The sequence below is a fragment of the Seriola lalandi genome, unplaced genomic scaffold, assembly GCF_002814215.2.
Source record: "Seriola lalandi dorsalis isolate HSWRI2012SDOR001 ecotype SW California unplaced genomic scaffold, Sedor1 jcf7180002054976, whole genome shotgun sequence".
Lineage (NCBI taxonomy): Eukaryota > Metazoa > Chordata > Actinopteri > Carangiformes > Carangidae > Seriola > Seriola lalandi.
Window position 1 is genome coordinate 849927 of NW_019525526.1, and position 15843 is coordinate 865769.

Consider the following 15843-nt stretch of genomic DNA (forward strand, 5'->3'; position numbering starts at 1 on the left):
ACCCTCCGGTCTCCCCCGTCCCTCCACTCACCCTCTCTCCTGCCGTTCCTCAGGCAGCGCACTTTGGGGATCTGAGAGAGCAGCTGGCAGTCCTCAGCTGGAGGAGGAGAGCAGAGGAGATGGGATGTTATGGTGGAAGCAGAACACACACCGAGAAAAACACATCTCCCCTCGCCGCCTCGCCTCACACTCTGTCACTCACACGGACCCACAAACACACCACATTCCCGCTCTTAGCTCGACTCAGAGCACTTAAACACACATAAACACGGGCACTCGAGCACGTAGTTGTGCACATTACACACACTCGGGAAAGGCCACTGACACCGCAGCGCAGTATGACCTCAACTCATCGCATTCAATCACAACATCCATCAGTGCTGCAAATAATCAGAAACACATAAACACAAAAAGAAAGTGCACATTTCAGAGTGATTCAAACATAAGAGCTTCATCTCACTGGATAATTCAATTCAGAATCCATTTTCCATAAACAAACCCAGCGAGCAGCTCGGTCCCCTTCATCCGCTGCCTTTTCCTGCATGAGCAATATCTGGCGCAGGCCTTTTGTTGAGGGACATCACAATCAGCACACAAACACAGGTAAACACACGAGCTTGAGAGGATTAGCATTAGCAGCCGAGAGTGAGTGTGATCTTGCTAAGGGATTGTGGGTAGATCAAGCAGACCCTCAACACCCCCCCCCCGAGCAGCGGTACGGCCATATGTTGACAGGAGCGAGCAGGACAAGTTGTAATCCTGTTTCATTAAATTTGTTGTGTGTACAAACCTGTTTGTTTGCATTTAAGCTGTCGTCTATGTGAGAGCGGGAGTGCTCCTACAGAGGGGACAGCTGGTGTGTGTGTGTGTGTGTGTATGTTTGTGTGTGTGTGTATGTTTTGTGTGTGTGTGTGTGTGTGTGTGTGTGTGTGGTGAAGTGAAGAAGAGCACAAAGTCAGAGGTCACACCCACTGAGCAGATGTTGTATACTTTTAGCCAGATTGTGTCCGTGTGTGTGTCCGTGTGTGTCCGTGTGTGTGTGTGTGTGTGTGTGTGCGTGCATATGCATAAGTAAGTGCTTGCATACTTTCTATATTTACATGCGTGTCACTGCATACTGTGCATAATTTGAATATAAAGTACGTTTACACAGGAAAAAAAAAAGACTAAACAGAGGACAACAAAAATACAAGACTACTTACAAAAATTTAAGATTTTGGTTTTGGTTTTTGATTTTTTTTCCCATGATGCAATGCTGGAACTATATAAACTACTCTAAGCTGATGAAAACTGGAAAAGGGATATGTTAACATATTCTACGCATGAATTTATCAAATTTAAAAACAGTGGATCCAAAGTTGCAGTTTGGTGGATTTTTTTTTTTTTTTTAAACTTCCTTTTAAATTCAATTCATTTCTTTGACCCAAACTGCCACAATAGCGCACTGTTAACTTTATCTCATAGTGGTTACTGCAGTGTATTCTCGTCCCGACACTATTGGAGTCACATGCTGCCGTCTGGACTTGCTGTTAAGATCACTGTCCTTGATTAAGGATGGTGTCCTTATGATTAAGGCGAGCCTTAACAGGATTACACTAAGGCAGGAGGCTCCCCTCCCCCCGCTGTTGACCAACATCCCCCACCGCCACCTCCACCTCCTCTCGATGTCTGCCTGCCAGGTCACATCTATCGACCAATCAGCTCGACTCTCACCCCTTGGCTGAACTTCACCTGCACTCTGGACACAGCAGCTCCGTCTTAACTCTCCGTGTCGTATCGCGTTTTATCAGTGTTTCGAGTCATGTGAAAACTATACAATAAGAAAAACAAGCCACTCTGTCTAATCCTCCATGAGTTATATTGTTGTTGGCCTCATTAACTCTCGGGTATTTCAACATTGTCGTATTTGCAGTGTTAAGAAGTTGAACGTGGGAAACACTGCGCTCTGAGAGAACTGAATAAGGACGTTAAATGGTTTCAAACAAACCAACATCGATGTAACATTAGAAATCTCAGACCCGACATCAATCAGTCACATGACCTGAAAATCACCACAAACAGACATTTGAATATTTGGCTTTAGTTTATGAACTTGTCAATCACACGACTCATTTTAAAATGAATTAAACTAATCTATCTATCTATCTATCTATCTATCTATCTATCTATCTATCTATCTATCTATCTATCTATCTATCTATCTATCTATCTAATTTATGGACTGTATTTTGCAATGTGTTTACATAATCTCGTTGAAGTTGTGTGAACAATCTCCAAGAAATAATCCGTGTTCGTCTAACATCATGTAGTGATTTGGATATTAGAGAACATGCTCGACATCCTGCTTTAAACGGCAGCTTTATTTTATTTTTCTTAGCGTGGGAGAACGGAGGCTTTTAATAAAACACAGCTTTAGGAAGCGGCATCACGGGGAGACGACGGAGAGGAGCAAGAGGGAACAGGATGGGAGGCTTATTCGAGTCAAAGCCACCGACTGGAACCAAAGTGTGTTTTCACATGATAATTAACACTGAAAATTGAAATTCCGTAACAGAGATGATGCTAAAAGTGTTGCCCGAGGGCATTTTGGCAGAGACGGGATAATTCAGAGCGTGTTGGTGCAGCAGCTTCGTCGTGGTGCAGGTAGACTGGCAACAGCAGCAGAGGGAGAATCAACGAGGCATTAGTGAGCTAATAGCGCTCCTGCTGCTGCTGCTGCTGCTGAGACACTGCTGTTTACATGTCTGGCCAGCTATGACACCTCCGAGTGTGTCTGCATCTATATATGTGTGTGTGTGTGTGAGTGTGTGTGTGTGTGTGTGTGTGTGTGTGTGCAACAGTGAATGTAGGTCGCTGTGCTGTTCCCGCAGATAGAAGATGCATGTGTTGGTAATTACAGAAAGCGCTGTGGACAGTGAGAAGCATGAGCTCATGTAATTCTCCTGCTGACTGTTGACAAAAGAAAAACGTGGTTATCCTATAGTTTCACAATCCCCGGTCAGTTGAATAAAAACATAACCCCGCTCTTTATGGTGCTATTAAACTGATTCACCTCCTCATTTTATTGATGTCAAGGTTAATTAAACTGCTAATTTGCTTCTACATGAAGAGTGAGCAGCTTGTCATGGCGTGAGCAAATCCTCCGGACGCTCTCACCTCTGAATCAGTGTCTGATTGTCCGGTCTCTTGACATTATCCTCCGCCTACATTTTCCTCTTACTGGGCCTTTCTCCTCTGCTGGAATATTCCTTTGACATTTGCATCCCACATATTTACAGCAGATGGCAGAGTGATAAGAGCTGGCAACACCTGGCGCCCAGACTTAATATATTACAGGTAGCGAGCCCAAATTCCTTCAGTGCAGCCACAACCTCAGAGGGAATTTTTTATTATTATTTTAATCATTAATTCATTAATAATTTCCCTGTTTCATTTAATTGTCTGTAAACGTGTCTGTCTTCCTGATGATGCTGCTTCAAAGGCTTCTCCACACACTGCCAGCACTGTAAATCATTTTTCTTACATTATCCTTTAGGGGATTTTATGCCTTTGTTAAACAGCGACGGCGGAGAGATGAGGCGTTCACAGACAGCGCTTTCACCCCTAAACCGCAGGACTCCTCCGGCTAGTGACAAAAACAGTCTCATTTAAACCCAATTTAACTTCTTTTAGCCGCACTGGGCGGGAAGAAACGAGCCGGAAACACAAGACTAACATATTGTCCTTTTATCCACTGACACATTATCTGTTTTCCACCTTTTAAGTTGATATGGTGAACGCTTTAAAGCTGTTTACACGTCCAGCAACATAATATCGTTCATTTAGAGGCGATTATGAGGCCAACTGGAGAATTAAAGCCCAAATAGTCACTTTACTTTTAGTTCTGTTTTTGGTCTGAAACATCTGGCTGCTGTTCACCAGCTAGTTGCCAACTTTGTGTGGTAGTGTGCAGTAGGTTTCTCTTTTTTTGGGGAAGTATTAAAGCTGCAAATGAAGAGAGAGTTAGAGAGAGAGAGCTGGAACAGTAAAGTTTGTAAAGGCCGTAAAAACCAAAACGATGAGCTGAAAGACACTGACACAGCAGGAGGCGTAGGATTATGAGGTGAGCCGCTACGCCTCATAATCTCCCGGTAAAATTAAGTGTCTCATTCCGCCACTGCACCTTTCACATACTAGTAGTCACGTGATCCATTGTTGATATAAAAATATTGATTAAAGCTGCTTTAAAAACTCTCAAACTCCCAGAAACAACCTGCGCTTGGCTTGGCTTTCAGCTTTAACCGGCAGCAAGTAAAAGAGAAACTCACGGTCGGAGCTGAAGTCGTCTATCAGGATGATTTCTTGAATCAGAGATGGAGGACTTCTCATCAGGACGCTGAGGGAGGGAGGAGGAGAGAGATGGAGACGAGAGGGCAGGAACATGAGTCAGTGTTATTGCTGCCGTCTAATCAGACCGTTTATGTTCGACCTCATTACCTTTTGATGGTGCGAAGGAGAGTGGAGCGAGCCTCGTTGTGGAAAGTGATAATGATACTGGTGGTGGGGAGGTCGGCGTCATAATTCACAGAGGCGCATCTGCAGAGGGGACGAATATAACACAGAGTGTGAGCGGGTTTAACTTCCCTCTCTTCAGAAATCACGTGTGTGTGTTACATTTTTCAGTCGTCTCGCACACAGAAACATCCAGTCACTGAACACACACACACACACACACTGGGCAGGGTGCTGGGCAGCTGTGATTAGCGGCCGTACCCTCTGGAGTCGCCTCAGCATTGTCGCTGTAGTGACATGGAAATAGCTGGTTGCCTGGCAACGGTTGCCGAGATTTCTGACCCTCTGCTTTAATCTGCTACCTGTTGCTGGGAGCTCTGAGCCCGGGTCAGAAAGCATGAGGATGAAATATCGCACATCACTGATTCTGTTGTTGTGCAGCAATTAATTCACTGTTTGTTTACTGCAGAAAAACAACAAGAAATAAAATGATTGGCTTCATAGAAAAGAAGGTAAGTTAAAGTTTATTCTTGTGTTTCATTTCTTTTTCTCTCATTTGAGTTTCCATGTGAGTTGATGACTTTGTTGTATAAACTCATATGAACTCGTCTCATTACTAAACACAGCTATTGTATAATTGTCTTTTAACGGCTTCCAGCTGCTTTAATGGAGTTTGTACCTTGTTGTTTGTCTGTTATGTTGTTCTGTTTATGACTCACTTATGTCTGTTCCTGTAATTTTATTTCTCTGTGGAACTGTTTCCAGGACGTTGTTGAGTAACAGCCAACCTGCCACCCAAAAATACAGGTTCAGAAAACACTAGATCTGCATCTAATGACAATTTTCATTATCGATGAATCTATGAACTGTTTCCCAAAGAGCAAGACGACGCCTTAAGAAGTTTTCAAAGTCACGTAGAAGCAAAGTTTCCAGCACAACCACCTACTTTTGAGGTAAATGGAGTCTGAATGGGGCACAAGCTGAAATGCTTCAGTCCAACACTAAAGTCCAAAGATATCTTGTTTACTCTCGTGTGTAACAAAGAAAAGCATCAAATCTTTATATCTGACAAGCTGGAAAAAGATAAATGTTTGCTTAAAAAATGACAAAATCGATTATGCAGTTAGAAAAACTGTAATATATTATAAAAGTTGCAGATTTAATTTCATGAAATGCATAAAGATGCCGCAAAAATCACATGCAGGTACGTCATATAAGTTTTAAGTCTGTGTCTTTATTCAAATTGTCCATAAACGGACCTCAATCTTTTAAAAGACTATTTTATTCTATGTTTTTCTGAAGGTGCTGAGGAATTCATTTCACCATCCTCTGTCTTAGAAACCGGTTTCCAATTCTTCAAAATAAGCCTCTTGGTATCAAACTAAGTGTTTATATTGTGTCTGCGTGGAAGTGATTGGATCCAGGATGCACAGGTCAGGTGAGGCCTATTTGACCCTTAAACTACCTGCAAGTGTATGAGACAGAGTTTCCTAAACCACTATAAATCCACGTGCAGCCTGAGCTTCAGATTAGTCCCTGATCCACTTGTGCAGATCAAAGCAGACAGACAGCACCTGGGCCGCGGCTGTGACCCCGCTCACCTGTAGTGTCGGGTGTCTCTGATGGCTCGCTCGCTGCCCAGCCGGTCGCTCTCCTGCAGGTTGAAAGCGTGCTCTCTGTACGGGTCGTCCCCCGGCTTCAGCTGTTTCCCCGCCAGGTAGGCCTTCTCATCGAAGCCGCCCAGCAGCTGGCCCTGCTGCTCGGGCCGCGGGGGCTGGGTCACCTGCGGAGGACACGGCGAGGGTGTGTTTACAGTCTCGCATCAGCCAGAAAAACAGGGGCGATATCAACAGGTGAGACTCGGCGGCGATGACGACGCAGAGTAAACGGTAAAAAATTGAATTCAAAGGAAGAATAAATGATGAATGTTGTGACATACAAACACAAATCGTCTCTCACACACATCAGCACGAGTTGGTTTTCGGTGTCAACACTCTGCTCTCTCGCCGCCATCACTTCTGTCAACAAGCTCTTCCTCTGACACCTCCATTATTACCGCGGACGGGCTCAGTGCAGCTTCCTCGTATCTGAGCTGTGTGTGTTAATAATAAGCTGCTCAGGAGGAGAGGCGGCGCACGTCTTTTTAAATCCCGCTGTTGGTTTTGAATGAATTTCACAAACCTTCAGGTCACAGATCTTTGGAAAAGACCGACTGAACCTTCGACTGAAGTGGAAACAGAAATAAAACACAAACACTATTCTATTATTTCCAATTAAAACTGATTCACCACTCGCTGTAAAGACTAGACTGGACTCTGAGTTCAGTTTTCACCTTGGAGAGAGAAGCTGACGGGAACACTACACCACCAGGTCCATGGAGTAGCTGCTCTGGAGCTTTTGATCATATCACATGATCTTCCTCTGCAGATTGTAGACCTTCAAATTTCCATTTTTCGGAAAACTTTAAAGCTTATGCTGTATATTTTTACAAAGGATCATTTTCATAATTGACTAATCACTTGATTTGTATTATTTATCTATTTTCTTAATTAAATGTAGATTCATACAATGTCAGAAAATAGTGAGAAAATCGCTTCTTGTCTTGTTTGACTAAAAATCCTAAAACCTGGAAATATTCAGCTGCAAACCAGGAGATGTGGTTGAAAGCCCTGAAAAAAGCTAGTAAAGGGTTTTTATTTTTTCAAACCACAAGAGCTGAAACTATTAATTGAAGCGTTCACTTACTGCAGCTTCATCAAACTGGATATTTTCCTTCTTTGTTTCAACATGAATATCATTGAGTTTTGGGACCAAACACACAGAGTGAAGATTTGTTCTTTGACTCTCGCTATTCTGTGACATTTTATAAACTAAACAATTCATCAACTGATCAAAAAATAATAATTTAAAGAATAATCAATGATGGAAAATAATTGTAAGCTTCTGTTTTCAGGGGCAAGAATGAGCTTTCAAAGATATTCAAATTTACAATGATATAAGATGTGAGAAGCGAAACAGCTTTGGGAGCGTGTGCAGATGTGTTATACAATTCATAGATTATCAAAATTGTGGCTTATTATTTTAATTAAGCCTCGGCGGGCCACATCAACCAGTCAGCTGTTTCACCCATGTCCAACGCCTCCTCTGCTAATTTAGCCTTCAATCGCACGAACCTTTAAAGCAGTCTGAAGAAAAACGTATCAGCCAAATGATTCAAACTTAAATGCTATTTTATTATTCAGGTCACCGTGTCAGTGCTAACAGAACAAAATGGGATGGAAACTCATCAAATCAGAATACACAGTCGATAAATCCTCAGTAATTAATGAATTTTCCCCCTGCAAGGAGGTTTAACACTCGCTGGCAGCCTGGGGTGGGTGAGCGGGAGGTTAAAACAGCTGATGAATACATAGAGGCACGAGAGAAGCCCTCATCAAAGAGGAACAACAGCAAGATGGACAGATGGAAGAAGAAAAAAAAAGAAAAAGAAAAAGAAAGGCAGAGGCTTTGTTCTGTGCTGCATTATTAAAAGCCGGTGTAGATGGAGGATTAAGAAGAGCAGGTTCAGGTGAGAGTGATCTCATTTTCAGTCTCTCCAGGGGAGAAGCTCCACCCCCCCCCCCCCCCCACCCCCACCCCCCGAAAGTTTCAAAGATTCACACACAAACACGTCTGCAGCGCTCGGCTCACAGAGAGAGAGAGAGAGCGATCTGATATCACTGTTCACGTCACAGACTTAAAGCTCTACTAAAACCCAGCACCAAACAGCAGACGGACGCAGCTAGAGGCTGACTGGTGAACACAGTGGAGAATTTAAATGGTGGAGACCCAAAACAGAGCTAAAAGTACCCAGAATATTAGACTTAAATCCCCAGGTGGCCAGAAACATGACTCCAAATGAATGCTGAAGTTGCTCTGGTTCTATTGGAGGCGTAAAATACCTGTTAGACTGTCTGCTGACATGTTCGTGATATCATCTTAATAAAGGTGTTAATATGTCAATGTTGTGTTTTTTGAACGTGTGAACACATATTAACATATTACCACCTTATCATTTGATATAATGAAGTTTTTAAACAGGTGCTTATTTACACATCCAGCAGTCAATCTCACTCACTGACAATAGAGAGCTCATTGGCAAAATGAACAAACACTTTCGGAAACACTCTCTTCCAGCACGAGCACAATGCATGATGGTATAAACAGTATATTACTTGGTTAGTGACCATTGGTTGTACACAATTTTTCACCGTCCATCATTAAAACTGATTCACTATAAGCTACGAAGCCTCGACTAGACTACTACTGAGATTCAAAGTTCAGTTTTCACCTTGGGAAGAGAAGCTGACGGAAGATTACACCACCTGGTCCATGTAGTAGCTTAAGGACTTCTTGTCTATGTTGGCTTCAAAGCTGAGATTGAGGCTTTATGCTGTATATTTTGCAAAAGATTATTTTCATAATTTATCAATAACTTGATTATTATTATTTTCTAGGTTAAATGTTAGCTCTGTAAAAAGTCAGAAAATAGTTAGAGGTGTTTTTCTCTGCACTGTTTTCTTTCTTTCAGCACGAGCCCAATGCATGATGGTACATACATATACTGATTGGTTAGTGACACTACTTTTCACGGTGCATTGTGGGATACTATGAATCCACTAATCTAAAGGTATAATAATTCTCACTATACACACCCTGTCTTTCATTTTTGTGTCCACCAGATGAATGTAAGCTCATATTTCGTCTCTTTTAGCTCTGGCTTTGGTCTCCACCAACTCCTGAGAGAAATATGTGGCTCTTTAGCTGCTACATGCTCCACTAAGTTCACCTCACTGTGTCTGTAGCCTGGTGCTGGGAGCAGGAAGAGTTCAGCTGGGGGTTTTTAATATATATATATATTTTTTTTTTTAGAGTTTCTACACAATGAGAATCAGTGAGAGTGAACCTGAATAGTGAAGGTGTGGTCGGGACAAATAAACAATGAGCTGAAACTCATTATCACCTCTGTAGAGCTGATGAGAGCTACAGATTCAGGAGATAATTCACTGTCAATTCATCATTATGTCACTTGATACTGTGTTATTATAAAAAATAGTGACTACAGCCGCTTTAAGAGGGCAAAACAGCAGTTAATGCAGGTTTGAATCGTCTAACCCCCGCCTGTCTCACCGCTAGCAGCTAAATTAGCTCCTGCACTTTAGCCAAAAGCTCGTCACACACACATTTAAGGGGCTGATTTACACAAACTAACACACTTTGTTTGATCAGATCATCCTACCGTGGAGGCGACAACCGGATAATTTACCACAGATCACAGAAAACCCGCTGTAGGTTGGTAAAAGTAAAGCAAACGTATGCTAATATAGACGCTATAAACCAGCTAGCTTAACAACGGCATAGCTACAGGCTACCCATAATTCAACACCAACCTGTACAGGCTGGTATTTCTATAGTTTTTTATTTTTATTAATTAATCTATTTATTTAATACAGTATATATAACTTATTATACCAAGGTTTTTATGTTATTTTATATACATTTTTTTTATTATTTTATTTGATTCAGTGAATGAATTGTTAAAGTAAATCCATTTACTCGAGCACTCTGCTATTACTTTTACTCCATGACATTTATTTGATAACTTCAGTTACTTTGCAGATTCAGATTAATAATACAAAATATGATCAACATATAATGCATGATGTAGTATTTTGGATTAGGATTATACTTTATTGATCCCTGGGGGGAATCCATAAGGGAAGCTACCCAGCAGAATATGACGTAATTAAAGTTAGCTCCAGTTTAACAGCTGCAATATTAAAGCGATGTAAGAATCAATATAATCCAATAACACACTGTATATTATTTTTGAAATGGGCCATTCTAAATAAAGAGTATTTTTGCTTTTGGTATTTTAAGTATATATCAATTCTTATACTTGTGTCTGAGTATTTCTACACTGCAAAAGATCAGTTCATCTTCTTTCTTTACATTTGTCTCTTTCCTGAAATTCTTCTGTATTTGATGATATTATATTTTACGTGCACCTGTCTAGCATCTTATAACTCTCACTTACACCCTGTGCCAACGGGCTTATAGCAGCAGCTGCTGCTCGTTCTGGCACTTTTACTACTTACACTTTATATCCGGGTATTTCATGCTGCATCGTAAAACGCTTTTTTTTTTTTTATCTTGTTACATATGAAGTTGTATTATCAGTATTTCTCTAACTGGATTTACTTAACTTCATTTAGTTTTATTTAAAATAAAAATCAAACAGTACCAGTAAAGTTACTGCTAGTGCATTAATCATACTGTTCTCTACCTCATCCAATATGTACATGCATTTAAACATAAGGTTTACTATCACTGTCTGACATGTGGGCACATTTATGCTGACGAACATATGAGCAGCAGTATAAGATCTGGGCACAAATCAGTACATCTTCATGGCATCATTATATGTGACTGAAAGTCTGTGCAGGCTGCACGGTGACATCTGCAGCCGGATGTCAGTGGAGTGCATGTGAAGTTATCTAACCATGTTGACCTCAGTGTACGGTTCAGTCAATCAAATCATCTGTGAAATGACCAACATGTTTGACTTCACTCTGCTACTTCAGGAGCATCTTTGACGACAAAAAATAAGAAATACAATTTTCTATCTTCTTTACATCTAATTACTTATTGCGTATTATGTAAAGATATGTCTAACAACACGGCTCCTCCGCAAGCAAAACATAGAAAACTCATCTCATTTCACAAGCTGTTATCAGTGTATAAATTAAATATCCATCACAGCAAAACCCCATTAGAATCATACAGCTTCACACGTATTTAATTGTATGATCTGATGGACAAGCCGGTGCACAGGAATTCAGGACCTGGGAAAGGACACGAGCAGGGAAACGTCTATATTTATCACTAGTCATTCGAGCAGTTTCATCTTTTCTGACAGGAAGTGGGTGCAAGAAGATGACAGAGTCAGGCCAGGACAACAAATGGAGGAAGAGTGGAACAAGTGGTTGAAGAGTATATTTAACATTTTTAGTTATGTGATTAGTTTACGCTCATCTGGCTTCATACGATTAAAAGGTTATTTCTTCAACTGTATCCTACATTTCATCTGAGCCAGTTTCACCAGCAGCATTAGATAGAAAAGGTGTTTTACTCTTTATAGTCCAGACCTCCTTCCAAAACCTTACATCCTTTGGTAATCCAAAAGTATCATGATGATTAAATACAGAAAACGGCACTCGGAGGATAGTAAGACAGAAATAACAGGAGGCACTTTGTGGCTCGGTCCACTGAATTAAATATGAATCTCGTCTGGGAGACGAACACGTGTTCGCTGCCTCTTTTCAAGCCCAGTTTAAAAAGACTCAACAAATCACTTAAAAGTCAAATCTGCCTGATTGGCTGGAGATGAAGCGGCGCCGCGGCTCTGAGTCTGTGATGACAGACGACCAGGTCCCACCGAGGACACACATCATATCAGATCGTGTAGTGGTGATGTTGCGGGTTTGAGTCCTAGTTATGATCTGTTTACATCCAGCCCAGAAGAGACATTAAGACAGTTTTCACTTCAGATCATTTCACATTCTGTATTTCCTCTTATTTCTCGTTTGAGCCGGGTCCAGATTAGATGGAAAAATGTGGTGTCATGAATTTCTCTGGGCTGAGCAGGAAGCAGGATTCAAACACGATTTAACATGGGGTCATTTGCTTGCGTGATCATGCCGCTGTCGATCAAATACAACGCCCACACAGAGCTGTAGAAACACATTAGCTGAAGTTAAACTCTTAATCATAAATAATTCATTAATGGATGTGTTTTTATGAACTTTAACTTGGATTGTTTCACAGTTCCTGATGATGCATGTTAATGTTAGAAATTCATGTTTTCAGGGTTTTTACATGACAAAAAGTGATGATGTGTGCAGCTAATAAAAGTTCCCAAACGGTTTCGGCATCAGTGACTTTTTTCTCTTTACAATGTCGTCCAAGTTTTGTGTGCATTACTCTAGTGGAAAATGTAGCTAATCTGAGCTCAAACAAGACTGTTGAGAGCTCATTTAACCCAATTCTCTCATGAACTGTTTATATGGTCACATGCTTCATCCACGTTGCCAGGTTAGTGAAAGAAAAAAGGGTCTAAAAGTCTGGGCGCCCAACCCAGCGGCCTGAGCTGAGCACTGACAGCTACTCAATGTCAAATAATAGATTAAAAATATGACAAGCTTCTCCTAATCTTTTGGTCTCATCTGTGCTTTAGAAAACACATGGGAGCCGTGACATCGCATGAAAGCCGAGGATAAAGACGAACTGACAGAGTGATTGGCTGGACGTGGCTCTGCGGTCCACATGTCCACTGCTGATGTTCAGGCCACGGCGGCAGATGTGCAGGTCAGATAGAGAGGGAGAGAGAGAGAGAGAGAGAGAGAGAGAGAGAGAGAGGCCGCTGATTACCGCTGATGTGAAGGTTCAAATAGAATTAGACAGAGAGCGGCGTTCACACACTGTCGCTGTGGGAAGAGTGCTGCTGGGAAATGAGACCACTCAGCAGAGGAAATGAAGGAGGGGAAGAAAAAAAAAGTCGGTGGAGTCGGTGCAAACACATTTCACAGATGATGTCATCAGTGAATCAAATGCTGCTAATGAACGGACTTATGGGGGAAAGAAAGGAAGGGGTGGATATGAGGAAAGGAATGAAGGAAGGAGGAGAAGTTAAGAAAGGAAAGGAGAGGAAGAAATGATTCATGGTGTTAGTGAGTAAAACTTAAAATCAAGACTTTTTACAGCTTAAAAACTTAAGTTTGTTACATGTACTTGTTTAACGTATTTTAAGAAGTTGGTCAAAATGAAAACGTAGAAAAACTTAAGACTTAACTTAAATATATATCGATTGTGCAGCAACATTTTCCCCTTCACTTAACAATAGAGAGGTATTAAGTTAGTACAACTTGTGGCGTATCTAGTAAATGAAGTAATTTGGTCACTTAATGTCACCAAAACTTTTTAATTAAAATTAAGTTGGTTCACCTTAATTAAGCTTTTAGATGACAAAGCATCACTAAAGTAATTGAGTTGGTCTAACTATAAAAGTCTTTTGGGATTTACTCAATAATGGCTAAATTGTTTTTTTTTAAGTTGAGCCAACGTATTTTTTAAGAGAGTAGAATAAAATAAAGAAGAAGATGGAAGGAAGAGGACAGAAGAAACGACAAAAAGAGGGAGAATATGAGGAGAGGAATGAAGGAAGGAGGAGAAGTTAAGAGAGAAAGGAAAGGAGAGGAATGAAGGAAGGAGGAGAAGTTAAGAGAGAAAGGAAAGGAGAGGAAGAAGGAAGGAGGAGAAGTTAAGAGAGAAAGGAAAGGAGAGGAATGAAGGAAGGAGGAGGTAAGGACAGAAGGAACGACAAAAAGAGAGAGGGAGAGCGATTTCTCTCTGCAGCAGCCTGGAGTGGTTGAACTGTTGGACCCTGTCGTGTGGAGCTGGCAGCCTCCGAGCTCCGGGTCACATTACCTGAACAAACTACAGCGAGGAAATCTCAGTTTGGTGACAAAGGTCAACGACCTCGCTGAGCAAATCCAAGATTACATCAGAAAAAAGAAAAAAAAAAAGATCATATTCAAAGTGTACAGTTCAAAGACTGATCTGATTAGAGGTGATGTTTGTTGCAGTTTCCGGCAACTTCCCTGCAGAGATGAAACACCCCCTTTTTTCTTTTCTTTCTTTCCCCACCACAATCGGATTATTCAGAGTGGTTCCATATTTGTTTGCACGCATCTTCCCGAAACGCCACCACACTCTTGGCCGGCGTTCACACACTGATGCAAAAACCACGGTTTCAGCTTCAGTAGCAGAAATGCCACAACAGCTCCACCGTTTGCCATTTGCCCTTGAATTATTTAATCCTGTGAACAGCGTTTTAATGATTCTCTCTCCTGCCGGGGGGGTGAAACATCCCAACATGTTGGCGCACGTCCTCGGCCACAGCTGAGACTATTTCATTGGTCTAGTAAATTGTGAAAAAAGGCTCCAGTGAGCTGCATTTCCTCAACAATCCTCGTCTCCTAGAAATACAGTTGGATATACATGTTTAATTGATTTGTCTGGCAGCTCGGTTGTGGAGCGGTCGTATAGCTGTAAGCAGCTGCAGAGGGAAAACAAAGAACCACATTGTTTCCCCCCCCATGAAAATCTCATATTCTCATAGAAATTTAACGAGATTTACCTTCACGTTTACAGTCACAGACTTTTATCAGGCTGAAAAGTTGTGCACACTGGATTCAAATAATCAAATTGGTGGCATTTACTCTAGAGCTGTGATGATTAGCTGATTAGTTGATTGATGGAATCATTTTTTTTAATCATTTCTCAAGGTTCCAGCTTCTTAAATATGAGGTTTCGATGATCATACATTACAGACCAACCAACGCTCTAATAAAATAAGCATGTGAATGTGTCGCCTTGAGCTGTAAGAAGCATTTTTCACTATTTTATGTCATTTTATACTTTAAACGATTAATCGGTTAATCAAGACAGTAATCGGATGATCAATCGATAATGAAAATAACCATTATAACCATTTAATAGTTGATCATATAGTCAAGAAAATGTCCAACCACCCAAAGATATTCAGTTTTCAGCGATGTAAAGCAGCAGAGAAGCAGAATATTCTCATATTTAAGAAGCTTGAACCAGTAAATATTTAATATTGTGATGTGTTTCTCTTTAAAACGCAACAAAACCCACTTTTTCATTTGAATTTCACACAGATTTAAAGGTTGCAAAAGGTCGCAACAACCACTGATTATTTGTTTTTGTCAATGGACTGATCTATTCTGCCTCCAGCAGCTCAGTCCTCTTCACTCTCAGACTCCAAGCTCAAGCTACAGGTCTCAGTGTCTCCACTTCATGCAGCAGAAACCCCTGAAGCCAAGTAGAGCAGATCTGCTCATCTGAGCTGGCGTGGACCCAGAAACAGTCCCAGCATTCTCTCTGTTCGGGCCGTGCGGAAAGGTTGCTGCCAAGCCGAGCCTGGCGACCACCACACCTACACTCCCAGCGTGCACCACAGCTCGTTCTCACCGCTCTCCTGGCGCAGGCGACGCCAGGCGGATTCAGACCTGACCCGACTGAAACAGGCCTGTAATGACAGACTGTGGGGGCAGAGGAGGGCAGAGGACGGATGCCTCTTCTTGCTCCGAAAGCCCGTGTTTTTCACTTCACATGTGCAATCCAAGGAAGGTCTCAGCATAATGTGGTTTACAAGGCGTTTGCGCACGACGCGCAGGACTTATGGAAAGCCTCTTACGGGTGCTTGAGGTTCCTCTCTGGCTCGGGGGT

At 41.6% G+C, this 15843-nt stretch overlaps 1 protein-coding gene across 1 annotated transcript in view; it reads right to left on the reverse strand.

Annotated features, from left to right (window-relative positions):
- galnt16 (UDP-N-acetyl-alpha-D-galactosamine:polypeptide N-acetylgalactosaminyltransferase 16) overlaps positions 1-15843 on the reverse strand; it is a 38241-nt gene that overhangs the window by 21129 nt on the left and 1269 nt on the right. The window contains exons 2-5 of the mRNA XM_023396364.2: positions 6093-6274; positions 4477-4575; positions 4308-4375; positions 32-97 (exon numbers count right to left, since the gene is read on the reverse strand). Of these exons, the coding sequence (XP_023252132.1) occupies positions 32-97; positions 4308-4375; positions 4477-4575; positions 6093-6274 (415 nt within the window). The remainder of the gene's footprint in view (positions 1-31; positions 98-4307; positions 4376-4476; positions 4576-6092; positions 6275-15843) is intronic.